Here is a 22,197-nt window from a genome sequence, read left to right on the forward strand (position 1 = left end):
CTCCCAGGCTCCTCTCCATCACTACCCTCCCAGGCTCCTCTCCATCACTACCCTCCCTCCTCTCCATCACTACCCTCCCTCCCTCCCTCCTCTCCATCACCACCCTCCCTCCTCTCCATCACCACCCTCCCTCCCTGCCTCCCTCCCTCCCTCCCTCCTCTCCATCACTACCTTCCCTCCCTCCCTGCTGGAGGGTGGTGGAGGCGGGCACAAAGCGCCGACAATATTTGTTAGGAGAAAACCCTCCATGATGAAAATTGTTTTTACTGGATTCCATTTCTGTGTGTTTGTCGTGTCAATAGTTAGATGGGGGCGAGGGTGAGGGGCGAGGGGTGAGGGGCGAGGGGCGAGGGTGAGGGGTGAGGGGCGAGGGGCGAGGGCGAGGGCGAGGGGCGAGGGTGAGGGGTGAGGGGCGAGGGTGAGGGGTGAGGGGCGAGGGCGAGGGCAAGGGGAGAGGGGCGAGGGCGAGGGGTGAGGGGCAAGGGGTGAGGGCGAGGGGTGAGGGTGAGGGGCGAGGGCGAGGGCAAGGGGAGAGGGGCGAGGGCGAGGGGCGAGGGTGAGGGGCGAGGGGCGAGGGGCGAGAAATCCGGACTCCACCTGCCAAAGATCATTGGGGAATATAAACCTGGATATGCGTATGGAAATGTCAAGATGCACAAGCCTGGAAACCCACTTCGGCCAATCATTAGCCAGATACCCACACCCACGTACAGACTGGCGAAGTGACTCAACGGCCTGCTGACTCCTTATGTTCCTTGCGCCTTCAGCCTGAAGTCTCCAAAGGAATTTGTTGACTTACTGCGGGGCACACGGGCCACAGGGATAAGAGCCTCGTTGGACGTAGAATCGCTGTTTACCAACGTACCTGTGGACGAGACAATCGGAATGATAGCCGACAGAGTGTATCGTGATCCAGCCTGTACTCCTCTTGACATACCAGAAAATATTCTGAGGAAACTACTCCAAGCTTGTACTAAAGAGGCACCTTTCTTGAGCCCGGATGGGCACATGTATAAGCAAGTAGATGGGGTCGCCATGGGTTCTCCCCTAGGTGTCCTGTTTGCAAACTTCTACATGGGTACCATTGAGCAAAAAGTCTTAGTCGACATGAACTTGAAACCGGCCATATACTGCAGGTATGTTGACGACATTTTTACACAGGTACCTGATGTCAGACATCTGCAGGAGCTGAAGGAGGCATTTGAGCAGAGTTCTGTGCTGCGTTTCACTTACGAGATGGAAAAGGATGGGAAGTTGCCCTTTCTAGATGTAACAGTCATGGAAAAGGGCGGAGGTTTCCACACTGCAGTCTACACTAAGGAAACAAACATAGGAATGTGCCTAAATGCCAACAGCGACTGCCCAGACAGGTACAAGAGGAGTGTTGTTAACGCTTATGTCGACCGTGCTCTCAGCCACAGCTCAGAATGGAAGCAAGTCGACAAAGAACTCTGTAGGGTAAGGCAGGTCCTAGTCAATAACGGCTTCTCCAATGGTTTCGTCGAAGACATCATAAGAAGGAAAGTGAAAAGCCATGCAACCTCTGAAGAGACAACTAACACAACACCTATACCCCCTATTAGACTATTTTACAGGAACTTCTTTTCCACAGCTCATAAAATGGAGGAAAGGGTCCTGAAAGATATTGTTAATAGAAACGTTATCCCTACAGACAAAAATCAGAGGATACAACTGACGATTTACTATAAAACCAGAAAAACGGCCAGCCTACTCATGAGAAACTCTCCAGACACAAAACAGAACGCTTTAAAAGAGACTAACGTCGTCTATGCCTTCAAATGCCCACTTGGGGACTGTAAGCTCCAAAAAAAACAGTATATAGGCAAGACAACAACATCTCTTTCTAGGCGTTTAACGATGCATAAGCAACAGGGCTCCATTAAGGAACATATAATCTCTTCCCACAACCAAACCATCGCCAGAGAAATCCTAGTAAACAACACAGAAATAATCGATAGATACAGCGATAGCAGGTGGCTTGACGTTTGCGAGGCACTACACATCAAGAAGTCAACACCAGCAATCAACAGCCAATTATTGCACAACTATATTCTACCCACCTCAAGACTCCGCTCCAATATAGAAGCATCAAGAAATATGGACCAATAGGCTTTCTACAAACACTTCTATTCAATATCCATTGTTTCGTGTTCTGTCTTGTGTTGATGAAATTAATACCCTATTAATACTCTTGTTCTGTCTTGTGTTGATGAAATTAATACCCTATTAATACCACATTTTGTTCTGTCTTGTGTTAATGCCACATCACCCCTTCCACCTCACTCAAATGTAGATATAAAATCGGAGATACGTAAGTTCTATTCAGTTGTGTATTTGTGAACTAAAGTCTTTGAAAATGTAATAAGTTTTAGGAAACGCGCCCGTGTCGCGTCAGACTAGAAATAAAAATGAATTTTGGAGAATTGATTTTTGATTTACCTCCAACAGTGAAGCATAATGTACGAAAGATTGAGAAAATTCGTGTTAGAATTATTAATCTTACTTTTTCGGTCATATTTAATAATATATATATATATATATATATATATATATATATATATATATATATATATATATATATATATATATATATATATATATATATATATGTCGTACCTAGTAGCCAGAACGCACTTTTTGGCCTACTATGCATGGCCCGATTTGCCTAATAAGCCAAGTTTTCCTAAATTATAAAATTTTCTCTAATTTTTTTCTTATGAAATGACAAAGCTACCCATTTCATTATGTATGAGGTCAATTTTTTTTTATTGGAGTTAAAATTAACGTAGATATATGACCGAACCTAACCAACCCTACCTAACCTAACCTATCTTTATAGGTTAGGTTAGGTTAGGTTAGGAAGCCGAAAAAGTTAGGTTAGGTTAGGTTAGGTAGGTTAGGTAGTCGAAAAACAATTAATTCATGAAAACTTGGCTTATTAGGCAAATCGGGCCTTACATAGTAGGCATAGAAGTGCGTTCTGGCTACAAGGTACGACATATATATATATATATATATATATATATATATATATATATATGTGTGTGTGTGTGTGTGTGTATATTACGAAAGTAAACACGTGATTAAAAATGTGACAATGTCAGACCACGGAGGAAAAATGAAACGGGAATTTCCTTAAGTACTTTCGAATATTAATACATCTTCAGAAGGAGTGAAGAGCCTCAAAAACCCACAGCCTCAAAAAAGAGAACACAGAACATTCAGAGAAAAACTTGCAATTTAACTCTGAATACGTAAGAGTGTTCGCTTCTCCTACCACCCCTCTTTTTTTTATGTTGTACACTTTATTATACAAGGTTATACAGTTACATATCTGATTTTATACAAAAAATGAACATAAAGAGGAAATAAGGGGAAGTTTGTTTCCTAAAGGCTGTAGATTTCTTCGAACTCCTCCGACGCCGGGCAGGAACCGAGGACGCAGCGGGCATTCCCCCTCTGGATCGCACCACTGAGGAGCTGGAAGAGAAAACTTGCCGCTCTAGGGTCTCTTGTAGTGTCAATGAGCCTAGAACCAAGATCCTTAAGAAACCTTCTTGCACCTTTTTTTTTGGAGGGATATTCCTGCGCGGGCCCAAAGCCTCTGGCTGGCCCACTAAGTGTTGCTTGTTTCTGTTTTACTTGGGCGGAGTATGAGTATTTATGACTCGTATGGTCGCTTCAGTACTTCTTGCACTCTCTCCCCATGGACCAAGGGTCTCATATTCTATTGGAACGAAGTTGTACTGGTGATCTATTTCCCTGTACCTGGTCGACTTGTATCTTTCTTCTCTGTGTGTCGTCGAGGCTCCTGCTTGGCCGGCAGAGAGATTGATGTATGTGGTTGCCAGGGTGGATACACAATTATAGTCCCACGCCAACTGTCTGCCACCCTTCCAAGGGTGCAGTCTGATTCCGTCTGGTCGGCCGGAAAAGCTAGCAGAGTTATGGTTCAATAGATTGCGGGGCTCTCTCTCCACTGGACACTGGGCAGTAGCAAGGCTTCTCTTAATGATGTCATTGACTTCGTCGTGCCTTGAGTGTCAACCGCTAGATTTTCAACAGTGCAGGCCATGCAATCCATATTTGTCCACATCTGCCTTGCCGCAAATACACCCATGAACAGTCTGGATAGGGGAAAGCGAGATGAAGAGCGACTGCAATACGGAGCTCCTGCGGATCAAGACGTGTGCCTGTCGCAGACATAGGGACTGCCAAAAGGAAGTTCCCAGCATGGGGAGCCTGCACAGCTGTGAGGCGTGCACGATCACTGGGGGTTGTTGCAGCCTCCAGCAAAGCTGTGGCTTCTTTGTCTACAATGGGGCTGTCCCAACTGGATTGTTTCTTGGCTTTCAGCATGACTGGTCTGAGTGCTGGGTCTGCCATGGTAACCCATTTTGTGTCGCACTCCGTGTAGTGGGGGTCCTGTATCCCTGATATAGATATTATCTCCCTTGGATTGAAAGATAAGATCCCTATTCCAGTCCTTTGCATTCTGAGTTGACCAGACCACACACTAGAAGGTGAAGGGACGACGACGTTTCGGTCCGTCCTGGACCATTCTCACAATCGACTTGAGAATGGTCCAGGACGGACCGAAACGTCGTCGTCCCTTCACCTTCTAGTGTGTGGTCTGGTCAACTTACTTTAAGCACGTTATTGTGACTCATCGCCTTTGCATTCTCTTTAGTAAACATTGACAGTTCTATTGACCTGTTCACCTAGTCTGAATCAGAAGTATCCAAGTGTATTATTAATATAATTTGAATGTAATTAAATTTAGCTTTCGTATCTGAATTCACTGATGGTTGGTGGACACATCCATATACTTAGCCCCACCATGGTCGTCATCCTCTCACTGTCCACTCCCCGGCTACGTGTGTTCCCATGCGTGGGTCACTCATAGATTAATGACAAGTGTCATTTCGGTAGTGAAGTGATGTGGAAGTTTAATTACGTTACGTTGGCGGGATTATAACTTGTGCGGGTTGGATGGGTGGAGGAACAAGTGTGAAATTGATCAAGTTAAAGAATTTATTGTATGCCTTTGTATCCTTGTAGTTGTTGTGTTGGTTCCAATCAAACGCTTTTCTTAACTTTGTCTAAGTTTGTATACTTTATTATTTATATACAACCCGTTCTCGCAAATTTAATAAGTCAATATTGACGTATTAGTTGCGTGCATAGGTGACATACTAAACATAATAGTTTCCCTTGAAAAGCTTCATAGAAAACACCGACCTTACCTAACCTACTTAGTATGTTAAAATAAGCATCTTATAGCTTCGTAATTACAATTGTTACTTAACCTATTATAGGTATAGGTTAGGTAATAATTGTAATTACGAAGCAATAAGATGCTTATATTAACATACTAAGTAGGTTAGGTAAGGTCGGTGTTTTCTATGAAGCTTTTCAAGGGAAACTATTATGTTAAGTATGTCACCTATGCACATATTTAATAAGTCAATATTGACTAATTAAATTTGCGAGAACGGGTTGTTATATAATATATCCCAACCCGAGATCCTCTTCAGCAGTGAGGGAGGATAATGACGGCTGTAGCTGGTCTGATGGTATCAAGCGTCCCGGGAGAGGTGTATGCAATAGCTATGTTACTGTATTTCACGTATTATATTCCTTGTATATTATTATGGTTATACAGGCGATGAGTCACAATAACGTGGCTGAAGTATGTTGACCAGACCACACACTAGAAATTGAAGGGACGACGACGTTTCGGTCCGTCCTGGACCATTCTCAAGTCGATTGTGAATGGCTTGAGAATGACAATCGACTTGAGAATGGTCCAGGACGGACCGAAACGTCGTCGTCCCTTCAATTTCTAGTGTGTGGTCTGGTCAACATTATGGTTATATATTGATGTGTTGTTGAGTGAGTGTAACTGCTTGTTTGCCTGTAGTTAGCAGCTCAGGTGGTTGTTTGTGTGATGTGTTGGTGAGTGAGTGTAACAGCTTGTTTGCCTGTAGTTAGCAGCTCAGGTGGTTGTTTGTGTGATGTGTTGGTGAGTGAGTGTAACAGCTTGTTTGCCTGTAGTTACGAGCTCAGGTGGTTGTTTGTGTGATGTGTTGGTGAGTGAGTGTAACAGCTTGTTTGCCTGTAGTTAGCAGCTCAGGTGGTTGTTTGTGTGTATATAAGTGTGGAAATGTTATTGTATTATTTCTGTGCTATATATTTTGTGAAGTGAACATCTGTGTATGTTCCAGAGTCCTGTGATATATATGCTGTTATATTCCGTTATATTCCGTTATGTTCTGTACTCTGTGTGGAGATTTATATATTTGTGGCTGTGTTGGTACCTGTGGTTGTTGTACCAGGTGTCAGTCGGTAGGCATGATCAGTGGTGTCTTGGTTGTAGAGGGGGACGGTTATCTTGAGGTTATCTTGAGATGATTTCGGGGCTTTAGTGTCCCCGCGGCCCGGTCCTCGACCAGGCCTCCACCCCCCAGGAAGCAGCCCGTGACAGCTGACTAACTCCCAGGTACCTATTTACTGTGCTAGGTAACAGGGGCATTCAGGGTGAATGAAACTTTGCCCATTTGTTTCTGCCTCGTGCGGGAATCGAACCCGCGCCACAGAATTACGAGTCCTGCGCGCTATCCACCAGGCTACGAGGCCCCTGTAAACGGACACACGTGTTGTGTGTGTGTGCTCCTTGGTGGTCTATATAATTATTCATATGAGTTCTTACTACATGTAAGAAGGTCTTTGTGTGGATCAGTATAAAAGTGTTTCCCGATATTCCATATTTGTTAGTGTGGCTGGTGACTTATGTTGGCAACTGAGCCGTGTGGGTACATAGTAATTTGACTGTTTGTTGGACATAGCCTCTGACGAGGAGTTTGTGGACTTTGATCAATTTTCCTGGTTTGTGGACATAGTCGAATTTCCTCGTTTATGGACTTAGTCAAGTTCCTGGTCTGGGGGACTTTCGAGAGGAAGTTCTCACCCTGCTACTTTACCAGACATTGTAACTGTGACGTTTGAAAGACATGTAATTGACTTTGCTTTTTGTTAAGTTGTTGTGGACTTGAACTTTTGTTGAAAAAATGACTTTGTCACTTTTCCAGTCGTTATGAACGTTATGAAGGGGACTTAGTTTTTCTGAAGGCAGGAGAGAGGACTTTGACTGGTGATACCAGTGCTAATTGACCCCACTTTGACTGGTGGGGTCAAGTCCATACTGAGACTTGACCTCACTCTGGTATTATAAGTCCCTACCCACTAACGTTCATGACTTTATAGTCAGTCTTAATCCTAGTGTATCACTGTTGTTAGGTGATTAAGGCTTAGTTACAGCTAGCTACTTGACTTGTGCTTTGTTTAATTCAGTTCCCATCTGTGGATATGTGGCGTATGTAGAGCGGAAGCGTGTGTATATAAGGTCGCCCCAGTAAGATGGCGGATTTTACATGGACTTTCACTTTACCCTAAACTTACCTTTTTTGAGGCCTGGCGGCTTTTTGATGATTTATGGAAGGGTTTTATGCTCCCAGCGACGCTCTGGGAGGTCGTAACATGACACACTGCCCTGAGGGGATATTAAATTTAGACTATTGTTTAGAAAAGTATATTCTATTTTTTTTCTTTCGAAGCCGCAGTGTTGGGGATAAATTATACAAGTATTATCCTATATAATTTTGTGATCAGTCTCACTTACATGTTTATATAAAGCTGATATAAAGCTGTTTATATGTAAGTGAGACACAGGCACCCAATGTCTCTCAGGAAAGGGGGGGAAAATTGTACTAATAATTTGGTTTTCTGTACTTACAGGATTTGGGTGATTTCCCATGAGTGGCAGCTGCAGTTGATTGTGCATTAAGTGCATACCCAGACTCACCACCTTCCCACTGTAATCCCATCTGCACAATCAGTATTACTGGCACAGTTGTGGGACATTAGGAAATGGAGTTTTTTTTTCTTCTGTGGTAAGGCTCACTTTATTGATGTCAATAACTTTACTGTACCTCGAGTGGCTTTGTTCTTTGGCATTCCGGGCCATGGTGATCACACCTGGCAGCCTCTACATCACTACACGTACACCTATTCCACGTGGATTGGGGCGGCAAGGCAAAGAGCTGCTGCAATCCAGAGGAACTGTGGCGTGATGTAAGCGTGTCAGTTGGTGACATGGAAGTAGATAAAAGGAAGCCATCTGCTGTGAGGTGAGTGACCTCACCTGGTAGTGTTGCAGTAATGTGACACACCGTAGTTACTCCGTGTACATTGGGACTGTATGAGACAATACAGTTACTGTGTACATTGGGACTGTATGAGACAATACAGTTACTGTGTACATTGGGACTGAATGAGACAATACAGTTACTGTGTACACTGGAACTGTCCCGTTTGGATTACCTGTGGGCCTTCAGTAGGGGCTGGTTGTGGGGCTTAAGCTGTGAAAGACACTATTAGTGGTGTAGTGTATAAAACAGGGCTCGTTTACCCCTTAGTTACCTACGTAATCCGGTTTAATAATCTTCACCAGATTTCCAGGTGCTGAAGAGAATAATAGATCCACCTACACAGCAATCTGGGAGGCAATGCTGAGGCATTGCCCCTCAGAGTTTAAATAACACAATAAAGTAGCCGTCACAACTGCAAGAAAAAATGACAGGTTGGATAACAAGAACTTTTCCCACTAGAGATATTATACCGATGATGATACTTTTCAATACGCTTGTGCTCTCTAGAGTGGAGTACTGCTGCACAATGACAGCCCCTTTCAATTTCTCCCTCTGGAGAAATTGCTGACCTGGAGAGCGTGCAGAGATCCTTTACTGCTAGAATCCACTCAGTAAAACATCTAAACTATTGGGACCGACTAAAGAGCCTAAATCTGTACTCCCTTGAGCGCAGGCGGGAGAGATACATAATAATCAATACATGGAAAATATTAGAGTGGCTGGTCCCAAACCTGCACACAGAAATAACATCACATGAGACCAGAAGACATGGCAGGATGTGCAGAATACCCCCGTTGAAAACCAGAGGTGCAACAGGTACTCTGAGAGAGAACTCTATCAACATCAGATGCCCGAGACTGTTCAACACGCTTCCACTACACATAAGGGACATAACTGGCCGACCCCTCACAGTGTTCAAGAGAGAACTATCAACATCAGAGGCCCGAGACTGTTGAACACGCTTCCACTACACATAAGGGACATAACTGGCCGATCCCTCACAGTGTTCAAGAGAGAACTATCAACATCAGAGGCCCGAGACTGTTGAACACGCTTCCACTACACATAAGGGACATAACTGGCCGACCCCTCACAGTGTTCAAGAGAGAACTTGACAAACCCCTCCAAAGGATACCTGATCAACCAGGCTGTGATTCATACGTCAGGCTGCGAGCAGGCGCGTCCAACAGCCTGGTTGATCAGTCCAGCAACCAGGAGGCGTGGTCGACGACCGGGCCGCGAGGACGCTAAGCCCCGGAAGCACCTCAAGGTAACCCCCCATGTCTGATGTGTAACAACATCACCTTGTTTCCACTGTGGGACATTGAGAAAGAAAGTTTTTTTTTCCTTTTTAAGGTTAAGGAATTAAGAAAAAAGTAAGAAAATTAAAAAAAAGGTTAAGGAATTTTTCTAACATGGATTTCAGTATTGGGTTGTATTCACATGGCTTAAGGCTCTCTTGAGATGGCGAACATCTCCCCCCTGGCGAACAGGGGGGCCTCGTAGCCTGGTGGATAGCGCGCAGGACTCGTAATTCTGTGGCGCGGGTTCGATTCCCGCACGAGGCAGAAACAAATGGGCAAAGTTTCTTTCACCCTGAATGCCCCTGTTACCTAGCAGTAAATAGGTACCTGGGAGTTAGTCAGCTGTCACGGGCTGCTTCCTGGGGGTGGAGGCCTGGTCGAGGACCGGGCCGCGGGGACACTAAAAGCCCCGAAATCATCTCAAGATAACCTCAAGATAACTCAAGAATCTCAAAACGTAGGTTAACCTGTGAAGGATCAAGCATCGGGCGGTGAGGTAAAGTACATCGTGAGCATAAATGCCTTCAATATTTTGAGCTTCAGGTCAGTAGTGACCATCTTACCAAGAAACCTGTTGATGGCCTTTGACCCAAGAGAAACTCCTTGGAGCGTGCTGTCTTCAGGTTTAATTATGGAGATATCAGGCGGAACATCTTTTACTTGAACTTACAATGTTTCGGTTGGAGAGAATTTCACACAGAGGCGTCTTGAGAACCAGCTAGGGTACCATCACCCAAGAACGATATCTTCTCAATAAACTGGTTATCGGTGGCTTCATTAATGACTTAACACAGAAGGAGAGGAACAAGGGGTAAATCACCTTGTTAGGGGGTAAATCACCTTGTTAGGGGGTAAATTACCCTGAATCAATTTTATGTTCACCAAATAGCAGCTCTACTTCTTTACTGAAGCACAAATGTACAATGTTTAGAGCAAAAGAACATTACAATGATCAACATGGAGGAATGTGTCCCAACTTACCAGGTTGAAACATGTATGATATCCAACCTGATCGAGGCCTCACACCCTTGGAGAATGCCAAACCTGAACTGCTTTGGTGTCTGGCTAAATGATCTTGCAGCAGCAAGAGTGACAAGGTGCCAGAGGGAATTGTCCCACATCTCTAACCCTGTCTATGGAGGACAGAAGAAAATGTATATATGCTGGTTAGCATTGCAAATGTCTGGCCACGTCTGTGGTAGAAAAAAGAGCAATTCGATTGATTTTTGCCATGTGTGCTCTCAGAGAGAACTCTCTATCTCTCTGAGAGCACAGCGGGACGAAGAGTCTTATGGCCTCTAGTATGTTGCCAACTAAGCATTTGTTGATTAATCTTGTTAGTTCTAACAGGAGGTCTTGTGCAGCGTCACTCAGAGCAGGGGTTGAGCACTTGTTGAATGTGGTCAAGTCTGCTCGTCTTGATGAATAGGTCAAAGCTGTTTTATGGAGCACTAATTCATCAACAAAAATAGGATGTATTCTTGTGCCTTCGTTAGTGTAATCTACACAATACAGCACTAGATGCTCACAATACAGCACTAGATGCACACAGTACAGCACTAGATGCACACAATACAGCACTAGATGCACACAATACAGCACTAGATGCACACAATACAGCACTAGATGCTCACAATACAGCACTAGATGCCCACAATACAGCACTAGATGCACACAATACAACACTAGATGCACACAATACAGCACTAGATGCCCACAATACAGCACTAGATGCACACAATACAACACTAGATGCACACAATACAGCACTAGATGCAGACAATACAACACTAGATGCTCACAATACAACACTAGATGCTCACAATACAACACTAGATGCACACAATACAACACTAGATGCTCACAATACAACACTAGATGCTCACAATACAACACTAGATGCTCACAATACAACACTAGATGCTCACAATACAACACTAGATGCACACAATACAACACTAGATGCTCACAATACAGCACTAGATGCTCACAATACAGCACTAGATGCTCACAATACAACACTAGATGCCCACAATACAACACTAGATGCTCACAATACAGCACTAGATGCAGACAATACAGCACTAGATGCACACAATACAACACTAGATGCTCACAATACAGCACTAGATGCACACAATACAACACTAGATGCTCACAATACAACACTAGATGCTCACAATACAGCACTAGATGCTCACAATACAGCACTAGATGCACACAATACAACACTAGATGCAGACAATACAACACTAGATGCAGACAATACAGCACTAGATGCACACAATACAACACTAGATGCAGACAATACAACACTAGATGCAGACAATACAACACTAGATGCACACAATACAACACTAGATGCACACAATACAGCACTAGATGCACACAATACAACACTAGATGCTCACAATACAGCACTAGATGCACACAATACAACACTAGATGCAGACAATACAGCACTAGATGCAGACAATACAACACTAGATGCACACAATACAACACTAGATGCTCACAATACAACACTAGATGCACACAATACAACACTAGATGCAGACAATACAACACTAGATGCAGACAATACAGCACTAGATGCAGACAATACAACACTAGATGCACACAATACAACACTAGATGCAGACAATACAACACTAGATGCACACAATACAACACTAGATGCAGACAATACAACACTAGATGCAGACAATACAACACTAGATGCAGACAATACAACACTAGATGCACACAATACAACACTAGATGCTCACAATACAACACTAGATGCACACAATACAACACTAGATGCACACAATACAACACTAGATGCACACAATACAGCACTAGATGCTCACAATACAACACTAGATGCACACAATACAACACTAGATGCTCACAATACAACACTAGATGCTCACAATACAGCACTAGATGCTCACAATACAACACTAGATGCTCACAATACAGCACTAGATGCTCACAATACAGCACTAGATGCACTTACCATTTCTGACCTAATTTACTTATAATCATAATTTATTTTAAGACTTTCTTGCCTAAACATATCTTATATTATTTGTTTATTTTCATTGTTTATTTAATCCCACTTGTTTATGCTTGTGGGTTTGTTTGTTTCTACATTGTTTGTGTTAGTTCAGTGATAGCTGTTGCTTCTGGGCTAACAATACACTAAATATTATTTATTTAGCTAGTCGAGTCTTTTTAAAAGTTCTCCCACTTGCAAGATAAAGAACAAACGGCTAGATTACAGTGTGCTACAACATTTTTTAATTTTGCCCCCAAGGGTGAGGTTATTGGGCAGCGTCACTCATCCTGTGAGTGGACATGCAGTCATAGTGACAGTATTGGGCAGCGGCACTCATCCTGTGAGTGGACACACCGCCATAGTGACAGTATTGGGCAGCGTCACTCATCCTGTGAGTGGACACACCGCCATAGTGACAGTATTGGGCAGCGGCACTCATCCTGTGAGTGGACACACCGCCATAGTGACAGTATTGGGCAGCGTCACTCATCCTGTGAGTGGACACACCGCCATAGTGACAGTATTGGGCAGCGTCACTCATCCTGTGAGTGGACACACCGCCATAGTGACAGTATTGGGCAGCGTCACTCATCCTGTGAGTGGACACACCGCCATAGTGACAGTATTGGGCAGCGTCACTCATCCTGTGAGTGGACACACCGCCATAGTGACAGTATTGGGCAGCGCCACTCATCGTGTGAGTGGACACACCGCCATAGTGACAGTATTGGGCTGCGTCACTCATCCTGTGAGTGGACACACCACCATAGTGACAGTATTGGGCAGCGCCACTCATCCTGTGAGTGAACACACCACCATAGTGACAGTATTGGGCAGCGCCACTCATCCTGTGAGTGGACACACCGCCATAATGACAGTATTGGGCAGCGCCACTCATCCTGTGAGTGGTCACACCGCCATAGTGACAGTATTGGGCAGCACCACTCATCCTGTGAGTGGACACACCGCCATAGTGACAGTATTGGGCAGCGTCACTCATCCTGTGAGTGGACACACCGCCATAGTGACAGTATTGGGCAGCGTCACTCATCCTGTGAGTGGACACACCGCCATAGTGACAGTATTGGGCAGCGCCACTCATCCTGTGAGTGAACACACCGCCATAGTGACAGTATTGGGCAGCACCACTCATCCTGTGAGTGGTCACACTGCCATAGTGACAGTATTGGGCAGCGTCACTCATTCTGTGAGCAGACACACCGCCATAGTGACTGTATTGGGCAGCGCCACTCATCCTGTGATTGGACACACCGCCATAGTGAGAGTATTGGGCAGCGTCACTCATCCTGTGAGTGGACACACCGCCATCGTGACATTATTGGGCAGCGTCACTCATCCTGTGAGCGGACACACCGCCATAGTGACTGTATTGGGCAGCGCCACTCATCCTGTGATTGGACACACCGCCATAGTGACAGTATTGGGTAGCGTCACTCATCCTGTGAGTGGACACACCGCCATCGTGACATTATTGGGCAGTGCCACTCATCCTGTGAGTGAACACACCGCCATCGTGACAGTATTGGGCAGCGCCACTCATGCTGTGAGTGAACATACCCCCATAGTGACAGTATTGGGTAGCGTCACTCATCCTGTGAGTGGACACACCGCCATAGTGACAGTATTGGGCAGCGCCACTCATCCTGTGAGTGGACACACCGCCATAGTGACAGTATTGGGTAGCGTCACTCATCCTGTGAGTGGATACACCGCCATAGTGACATTATTGGGCAGCGCCACTCATTCTGTGAGTGAACACTGCCATAGTGACTGTATTGGGCAGCGCCACTCATCCTGTGAGTGAACACACCGCCATAGTGACAGTATTGGGCAGCGCCACTCATCCTGTGAGTGAGCACACCACCATAGTGACAGTATTGGGCAGCGCCACTCATCCTGTGAGTGGACACACCGCCATAGTGACAGTATTGGGCAGCGCCACTCATCCTGTGAGTGAGCACACCACCATAGTGACAGTATTGGGCAGCGCCACTCATCTTGTGAGTGGACACACCGCCATAGTGACAGTATTGGGCAGCGCCACTCATCCTGTGAGTGGACACACCACCATAGTGACAGTATTGGGCAGCGCCACTCATCCTGTGAGTGGACACACCGCCATAGTGACAGTATTGGGCTGCGTCACTCATCCTGTGAGTGGACACACCACCATAGTGACAGTATTGGGCAGCGCCACTCATCCTGTGAGTGAACACACCACCATAGTGACAGTATTGGGCAGCGCCACTCATCCTGTGAGTGGACACACCGCCATAGTGACAGTATTGGGCAGCGCCACTCATCCTGTGAGTGGTCACACCGCCATAGTGACAGTATTGGGCAGCACCACTCATCCTGTGAGTGGACACACCGCCATAGTGACAGTATTGGGCAGCGTCACTCATCCTATGAGTGGACACACCGTCATAGTGACAGTATTGGGCAGCGTCACTCATCCTGTGAGTGGACACACCGCCATAGTGACAGTATTGGGCAGCGCCACTCATCCTGTGAGTGAACACACCGCCATAGTGACAGTATAGGGCAGCACCACTCATCCTGTGAGTGGACACACCGCCATCGTGACATTATTGGGCAGCGTCACTCATCCTGTGAGCGGACACACCGCCATAGTGACAGTATTGGGCAGCGTCACTCATCCTCTGAGCGGACACACCGCCATAGTGACTGTATTGGGCAGCGCCACTCATCCTGTGATTGGACACACCGCCATAGTGACAGTATTGGGTAGCGTCACTCATCCTGTGAGTGGACACACCGCCATCGTGACATTATTGGGCAGTGCCACTCATCCTGTGAGTGAACACACCGCCATCGTGACAGTATTGGGCAGCGCCACTCATGCTGTGAGTGAACATACCCCCATAGTGACAGTATTGGGTAGCGTCACTCATCCTGTGAGTGGACACACCGCCATAGTGACAGTATTGGGCAGCGCCACTCATCCTGTGAGTGGACACACCGCCATAGTGACAGTATTGGGTAGCGTCACTCATCCTGTGAGTGGATACACCGCCATAGTGACAGTATTGGGCAGCGCCACTCATTCTGTGAGTGAACACTGCCATAGTGACTATATTGGACAGCGCCACTCATCCTGTGAGTGAACACACCGCCATAGTGACAGTGTTGGGCAGAGTCACTCATCCTGTGATTGGACACACCGCCATAGTGACAGTATTGGGCAGCGCCACTCATCCTGTGAGTGGACACACCGCCATAGTGACAGTATTGGGCAGCGCCACTCATCCTGTGAGTGGACACACCGCCATAGTGATAATATTGGGCAGCGTCACTCATCCTGTGAGTGGACACACCGCCATAGTGATAATATTGGGCAGCGTCACTCATCCTGTGAGTGGACACACCGCCATAGTGAGAGTATTGGGCAGCGCCACTCATCCTGTGAGTGGACACACCGCCATAGTGATAATATTGGGCAGAGTCACTCATCCTGTGAGTGGACACACCGCCATAGTGAGAATATTGGGCAGCGCCACTCATCCTGTGAGTGAACACGCTGCCATAGTGACAGTATTGGGCAGCGTCACTCATCCTGTGAGTGGACACCCCGCCATAGTGACAGTATTAGGCAGCGCCACTCATCCAGTGAGTGGACACACCGCCATAGTGACAGTATTGGGCAGCGTCACTCATCCTGTGAGTGGACACACCGCCATAGTGACAGTATTGGGCAGCGGCACTCATCCTGTGAGTGGACACGCAGCCATAGTGACAGTATTGGGCAGCGCCACTCATCCTGTGAGTGGACACACCGCCATAGTGACAGTATTGGGCAGCGTCACTCATCCTGTGAGTGGACACACCGCCATAGTGAGAGTATTGGGCAGCGCCACTCATCCTGTGAGTGGACACACCGCCATAGTGACAGTATTGGGCAGCGCCACTCATCCTGTGAGTGGACATACCGCCATAGTGACAGTATTGGGCAGCGTCACTCATCCTGTGAGTGAACACACCGCCATAGTGAGAGTATTGGGCAGCGCCACTCATCCTGTGAGTGGACACACCGCCATAGTGAGAGTATTGGGCAGCGCCACTCATCCTGTGAGTGGACACACCGCCATAGTGAGAGTATTGGGCAGCGTCACTCATCCTGTGAGTGGACACACCGCCATAGTGAGAGTATTGGGCAGCGCCACTCATCCTGTGAGTGGACACACCGCCATAGTGACAGTATTGGGCAGCGCCACTCATCCTGTGAGTGGACACACCGCCATAGTGAGAGTATTGGGCAGCGCCACTCATCCTGTGAGTGGACACACCACCATAGTGACAGTATTGGGCAGCGCCACTCATCCTGTGAGTGGACACACCGCCATAGTGAGAGTATTGGGCAGCGCCACTCATCCTGTGAGTGGACACACCGCCATAGTGACAGTATTGGGCAGCGTCACTCATCCTGTGAGTGGACACACCGCCATAGTGACAGTATTGGGCAGTGCCACTCATCCTGTGAGTGGACACACCGCCATAGTGACAGTATTGGGCAGCGCCACTCATCCTGTGAGTGGACACACCGCCATAGTGACAGTATTGGGCAGCGCCACTCATCTTGTGAGTGGACACACCGCCATAGTGACAGTATTGGGCAGCGCCACTCATCCTGTGAGTGGACACACCGCCATAGTGACAGTATTGGGCAGCGCCACTCATCCTGTGAGTGGACACTCCGCCATAGTGACAGTATTGGGCAGTGCCACTCATCCTGTGAGTGGACACACCGCAATAGTGACAGTATTGGGCAGCGCCACTCATCCTGTTAGTGGTCACACCGCCATAGTGACAGTATTGGGCAGCGCCACTCATCCTGTGAGTGGACACACCGCCATAGTGACAGTATTGGGCAGCGCCACTCATCCTGTGAGTGGATACACCGCCATAGTGACAGTATTGGGCAGCGCCACTCATCTTGTGAGTGGACACACCGCCATAGTGACAGTATTGGGCAGCGCCACTCATCCTGTGAGTGGACACACCGCCATAGTGACAGTATTGGGCAGCGCCACTCATCCTGTGAGTGGACACTCCGCCATAGTGACAGTATTGGGCAGTGCCACTCATCCTGTGAGTGGACACACCGCAATAGTGACAGTATTGGGCAGCGCCACTCATCCTGTTAGTGGTCACACCGCCATAGTGACAGTATTGGGCAGCACCACTCATCCTGTGAGTGGACACACCGCCATAGTGACAGTATTGGGCAGCGCCACTCATCCTTTGAGTGAACACACCGCCATAGTGACAGTATTGGGCAGTGCCACTCATCCTGTGAGTGGACACACTGCCATAGTGACAGTATTGGGCAGCGCCACTCATCCTGTGAGTGAACACACCGCCATAGTGACAGTATTGGGCAGTGCCACTCATCCTGTGAGTGAACACACCGCCAGTGACAGTATTGGGCAGTGCCACTCATCCTGTGAGTGGACACACCGCCATAGTGACAGTATTGGGCAGCGCCACTCATCCTGTGAGTGGACACACCGCCAAATTGACAGTATTGGGCAGCGCCACTCATCCTGTGAGTGGACACACCGCCATAGTGACAGTATTGGGCAGCGTCACTCATCCTGAGTAAACATGCCACCAGTTTAGTTTAGTTCATTTATTATGCACCCCATACCCATCTTGTGGGCGGTAGTGGAAAGGGTTACAGAGGCACATAATGGGCTCAGGGACTGAACCCCACAATTCATTTAGCTAAGCAAGTTACAATCTTGATGAGCTAGTTACAAAATTCAATATAAGTCGTCACATCAACAATGGTCGACCACAAGTACAGGTTCTAAATTAAGCAACTAACATATGTGGAGAGCTAGTGTCACAATTGATATGTTTGTCCTCCACACCGCCCCCCATCCAGTGGGCAGTGGTGGATAGGTTACAATCACTTAGTTACTACCTACAGTTAGCAAACTGGGGATATTTGGCTAAAATTTCTGGTAGCAGATCATTTTGAATGAAATATTTACACATCGCTGGAACATTGGTTATAGAATTGTCTCTAAATTCCCGTATCTTTTCGCACTCCATCACATAGTGACGGAGGGTGTGCGAATAATTTTGTTGACACAGTTTACATTTGGTCAGGTCTACATCAGCAGATAATGAGAATTCCCACAGATACTTGTAACCGAGTCTAAGCCAAGCAGTAGTAACATCTAGAAGTCTGCCGATTTTATTAGATGATCCATAGATGTGTGGCTCCTCTTGCATGATAGTATGATGATAGATGGAATTACTGGTGTCAATTTCACTTTGCCTCAGATCTACAAGATTTTGTTGAAGTTCTCGGTGTACTGCTGCTCTCAGATTGCTCATTGACAATCCAAGGTTACACTCAACGGCTCCTTTAAAGGCAGATTCTTTGGCTAACTTATCGGCTCTATCATGCATTCGGAGGCCAACATGAGATGGAGACCACATGAAATGGACTCTGTTACCATCCTTAATAATTTTGTTGCATTTGTGTCTAGCTTCGGACACGAGCATGTTACAGTTATGTCTTAAAGAGTTGATAGCATTTAAGGATGATAAGGAGTCACTTACAATTAATGTATCAAGTTTGGGGACTTGTACACATTTCAGTGCAAGGATCAAGGCAAATAGTTCGGTCTGAAGGGTAGAGGCCCAATTGTTTATACGGACTCCCCCACTCAAAGTACAAGCCATCGCCCATTGTCAGAACAACTGCACTTCCAGCTGCACCCGTGGTGCGGTGTAGGGAACCATCAGTGTATATGATTTGAGAGAGAGAATGCTTTGTGGACAGAGCATCAATATGGCTTAAGGCGTTGAGCTTTCCCTCAGACGAAGCTTGGGCTGATCTCTAATTTGCTTCTTGGGTGGAAAGGGAGGGATTAAAACTGGAAAGGGTGTAACCTCCCACGGGTGCAGGAGAGTGCCGTTGTTGTTGCTCTTGGTACAAATCATGAACCTGATACATTCTGAGTTGAGTTAGTGACAGTATTGAGCAGTGCCACTGATCCTGTGAGTGAACACACCACCATAGTGACAGGATTGAGCAGTGCCACTGATCCTGTGAGTGAACACACCACCATAGTGACAGGATTGAGCAGTGCCACTGATCCTGTGAGTGAACACACCACCATAGTGACAGTATTGAGCAGTGCCACTGATCCTGTGAGTGAACACACCACCATAGTGACAGGATTGAGCAGTGCCACTGATCCTGTGAGTGAACACACCGCCAAGGGAGAGACAGAGGTCTTAAAGTAATGTGTGTGATCTCTGAGGTTTTGTTCCATGTCCAAATTTCTTAACTTTTGCCAGTGTTAGAGTAGGATTTATAAGTGGTGATTGACATAATTTTGGTCTCAATAAACTCATGTTAAATTTCCCGTCTGTGTTAATTGTTGAATCCTCTTAGCCTTTTGGATATAGTGGCTGACAACCGTTTTCATAATTAATGACAGTCATAGAAAGTACTCTCCAAGTCAAGCAATGTTTCTCGCCTCGTTGCTTGATATAGTCTCAATGGTCAAAGGCAGATGGTGGCAGCGTATTTAATCCTGGGTTAACATTTCCTTGTTGGCAGTGTACCTTTGGTTCCGGTGTAACCATCATATGTCAGCCCATAACAGTGTTACCAAGTGCAACCGATGGGGAAGTGTTACTCAGGATAAGTAGTGTTTACATTATTAGTTTAGTATCCATTATAGTGGTGTTCCATTATAGTGGTGTTCCATTATAGTAGTGGTACATTTAGAGTGGTGTTACACCGCCATAGTGACAGGATTGAGCACTGCCACTGATCCTGTGAGTGGACACACTGCCATAGTGACAGTATTGGGCAGCGCCACTTATCCTGTGAGTGGACACACCGCCATAGTGACAGTATTGGGTAGCGTCACTCATCCTGTGAGTGGACACACCGCCATAGTGACAGTATTGGGTAGCGTCACTCATCCTGTGAGTGGACACACCGCCATAGTGACAGTATTGGGCAGCGCCACTCATCTTGTAAGTGGACTCCACCATAGTGACAGTATTGGGCAGCGTCACTCGTTCTGTGAGTGGACACACCGCCATAGTGACAGTATTAAGCAGCATCACTCATCCTGTGAGTGGACACAGCCATAATGACAGTATTGGGCAGCACCACTCATCCTGTGAGTGAACACACCACCATATTGAGAGTACTGGTGTAACCAGTACTTGTAACCACCATCCTATGAGTGGATACCGCCCATGTCCATGTCCAAATTTCTTAACTTTTGCCAGTGTTAGAGTAGGATTTATAAGTGGTGATTGACATAATTTTGGTCTCAATAAACTCATGTTAAATTTCCCGTCTGTGTTAATTGTTGAATCCTCTTAGCCTTTTGGATATAGTGGCTGACAACCGTTTTCATAATTAATGACAGTCATAGAAAGTACTCTCCAAGTCAAGCAATGTTTCTCGCCTCGTTGCTTGATATAGTCTCAATGGTCAAAGGCAGATGGTGGCAGCGTATTTAATCCTGGGTTAACATTTCCTTGTTGGCAGTGTACCTTTGGTTCCGGTGTAACCATCATATGTCAGCCCATAACAGTGTTACCAAGTGCAACCGATGGGGAAGTGTTACTCAGGATAAGTAGTGTTTACATTATTAGTTTAGTATCCATTATAGTGGTGTTCCATTATAGTGGTGTTCCATTATAGTAGTGGTACATTTAGAGTGGTGTTACACTGCCATAGTGACAGTACTGGGCAGCGCCACGCATCCTGTGAGTGGACACACCGCCATAGTGAGAGTATTGGGCAGCGCCACTCATCCTATGAGTGGACACACCACCATAGTGAGAGTATTGGGCAGCGCCACTCATCCTGTGAGTGGACACACCACCATAGTGACAGTATTGGGCAGCGCCACTCATTTCGGTGAGTGGACACACCGCCATAGCAGCATGTACAACACTCCCCAATAGGAAGAAAACCCGCTGGGTTGTTCATCCTGTCACTTGTTCTCAGTCACAGCTGGGACTTGCTTAACTGTCTCAAGTGAACAGCTCCTCAAACAAGAAGATTAACATCTGTCAACCCTTAATAGCTTACGTTATCTTGCGGGTGCAAAATGGGGAAATCTTTTAAGAACAGTATCAATATTTGACAAATAGTGTTTTCCTAACTCAAACAATGTGGGGTTTATTATTCTACACATATTCCTAATGTCTCTCAGGTGTTCACATTCACGTAGATAGTGGTCAAGGCGGTGTCCATCACTCTCACCACAGATTCTGCAACTTCGCTGATCAACTGTTGTTTCCATTCTATATCTCTATGGATATTTGTATCCAAGACGGATTCTCGCTATTACTGATTCTCTCCCTCGTCGTCCTCCTCTTCGGCCATAATGACTGGGATTGCCAGCTGTAACCATGTTGTACCATCGTACAGATTCACTGGTTTGTGCTTCTATCCTCCTTTCCTCAGTTACCTTGTCACGGTGATGTTGCCTGACAATACCTCTAATTTGTAGTAGAGTCTTGGGTATGAAGTATTCAATATGGTCTCCTTCAGCGCCTTCAGCAGCCAGCACATCTGCTCGTT

General features: G+C 46.3%; 2 protein-coding genes across 2 annotated transcripts; one reads left to right on the plus strand and one right to left on the minus strand.

Moving 5' to 3' along the window:
* Positions 1–302: 302 nt before the first annotated feature.
* LOC138364318 (uncharacterized) lies at positions 303–8,047 on the minus strand. Its single transcript, XM_069323919.1, has 2 exons — positions 8,013–8,047; positions 303–597 (listed from the first exon to the last, which is right to left on the minus strand). The coding sequence occupies exons 1-2, from the start codon at positions 8,045–8,047 to the stop codon at positions 303–305; spliced, it is 330 nt and encodes a 109-aa protein (XP_069180020.1).
* Positions 8,048–8,175: 128 nt separating this feature from the next.
* LOC123747526 (autotransporter adhesin SadA-like) lies at positions 8,176–12,561 on the plus strand. The gene is made up of 3 exons (XM_045729742.2): positions 8,176–8,210; positions 8,534–8,585; positions 11,032–12,561. Exons 1-3 carry the CDS (start codon positions 8,176–8,178, stop codon positions 12,559–12,561), a joined length of 1,617 nt encoding a protein of 538 aa, XP_045585698.2.
* Positions 12,562–22,197: the final 9,636 nt, after the last annotated feature.

The sequence above is a fragment of the Procambarus clarkii genome, chromosome 13 (genome assembly GCF_040958095.1).
Source record: "Procambarus clarkii isolate CNS0578487 chromosome 13, FALCON_Pclarkii_2.0, whole genome shotgun sequence".
Lineage (NCBI taxonomy): Eukaryota > Metazoa > Arthropoda > Malacostraca > Decapoda > Cambaridae > Procambarus > Procambarus clarkii.